The following is a 1,794-nucleotide window of genomic DNA, read 5'->3' as shown; positions in this document are numbered from 1 at the left end:
GTGGCTATCCAGTTTTCCCAGCACCATTTATTGAATAAGGATTCTTTTCCCCAGTGTATGTTTTTGTCTGCTTTGTCAAAGATTAGATGGCTGTATGAGGATAGTTTTATATCTGGGTTCTCAGTTCTGTTTCACTGGTCAATGGCTCTGTTTTTGTGCCAGTACCAAGCTGATTTGATTACTACAGCCTTGTAATAAAGTTTGAAGTCTGGCAAATTGATGCCTCCCATTTTGTTTTTATTGTCTAGGATTGTTTTTGCTATACAGGGTCTTCTCTGGTTCCATACGAAGCGTAAAATTAATTTTTTTACATCTGTGAAAAATGATGTTGGTATTTTAATAGGGATTGCATTGAATCTGTAGATCACTTTGGGTAGTATAGACATTTTAACAATGTTGATTCTGCCGACCCACGAGCATGGTATGGTTTTCCACCTGTTTACATCTTCTGCTATTTCCTTTCTCAGTGTTTCCTAGTTCTCCCTGTAGAGGTCTTTTACCTCCTTAGTTAAATATATTCCTAGGTACTTTATTTTCTTTGTTGCTATTGTGAAGGGAATTGAGTCTTTGATTTCGTTCTCGGTATGACTGCTATTGGCGTATATGAATGCCTCTGATTTGTGTGTATTGATTTTGTATCCTAAGACTTTACTGAATTCATTTATCAATTCCAGGAGCCTCTTGGTTGAATCCTTGGGGTTTTCTAGATGTCTGTTGGTCTTTATTCATGATTTGCCTAGTCTTCATATGTATATGTATATATGTGTAATCTAATTCTTTCATCATAGATGTTCCACTCATATTACTGGTACTAATGTGGTTTTCAAGGAATGCAGTGGGGGCAGCTGTATAACAAGGCCATGCCGACGTGACTCACAGACAGGGCTGTATGAAGCAAAATGTACATTTATCCCAGACAAGTCCCAGACTGCAAAGGAATCCATAATGTTTATGCAAAATCTAGATTCTGTAAGTAACTTCTATCTCAAGATTCTGTAAGTACCACAAGGGAACACTCTGGAAAAAATTAATTAGGGAAGCTAGATTTTCTACTATGAACGTATGTGTACCAATAGAAAGGAAGGAAATTACTCAGGCAATTAATTAAAGGCCATTTTCTCCAGTCCATGTGAGGGTATGTCTGGATGTTACCCCATCCTTTCTTGTTAACCTGTTTCTTTTCTTTAGATGTATAGTACTGTACCCTTCTCATTAGAGTCAAACAATAAACTCTTAGAATATCGCTTCCCCCATTGACATCTGTGGACTTGTATATAGAGCTACAATCTTACTTTTAATTCCTTTTCTAAGTGTTAGCCATACTACTTTTCTAAAGTAATTTATGATGTGGCTTTGGAAAGGACTGACATTCTATATTTTCTATTATCTTAACACTATGGCACACCAAGCTACTGCAAAGTGATATTGTGCAAAAACATATGACTGTCTCCACAGAACAGACTTACGGAAAAAAATTCACAAGTACCAATGTGTATAGCCAGTTAAATAATAACAACACAGTAATGCTCCAAAGCTAATGTTTGACCTGAAATATCTAGTTTAAATATATTAATATAAAGCTCAGTGAATAAGAACAAGTACCTTAAAGTCAGATAGACTTGAAATTGAAAATCTGCCTGTTGTTTTCAAGCTGTATCACTGTGGGCAAACTGCTAAATCTGAGATTTAGTTCTCTTACCTTTTAAATGGAAATTATAATACCTACTTCACATTGTCATTGGTATTAGGTTTACGAGAGCTAATATAAAGTATTACCACAGTATTTAGCACAAA

General features: G+C 35.6%; 1 protein-coding gene across 1 annotated transcript in view; it reads left to right on the top strand.

Moving 5' to 3' along the window:
• Nucleotides 1-1,794, top strand: part of LOC105823773 (epithelial chloride channel protein-like) — a 34,767-nt gene that overhangs the window by 12,791 nt on the left and 20,182 nt on the right. The window contains exon 5 of the mRNA XM_012661025.1: nt 789-995. Coding sequence (XP_012516479.1) covers nt 789-995 — 207 coding nt within the window. The remainder of the gene's footprint in view (nt 1-788; nt 996-1,794) is intronic.

The sequence above is a fragment of the Propithecus coquereli genome, unplaced genomic scaffold (genome assembly GCF_000956105.1).
Source record: "Propithecus coquereli isolate 6110/MARCELLA unplaced genomic scaffold, Pcoq_1.0 Scaffold7, whole genome shotgun sequence".
NCBI classification, from domain to species: Eukaryota; Metazoa; Chordata; class Mammalia; order Primates; family Indriidae; genus Propithecus; species Propithecus coquereli.
This window is presented reverse-complemented; position numbering and strand designations above follow the sequence as displayed.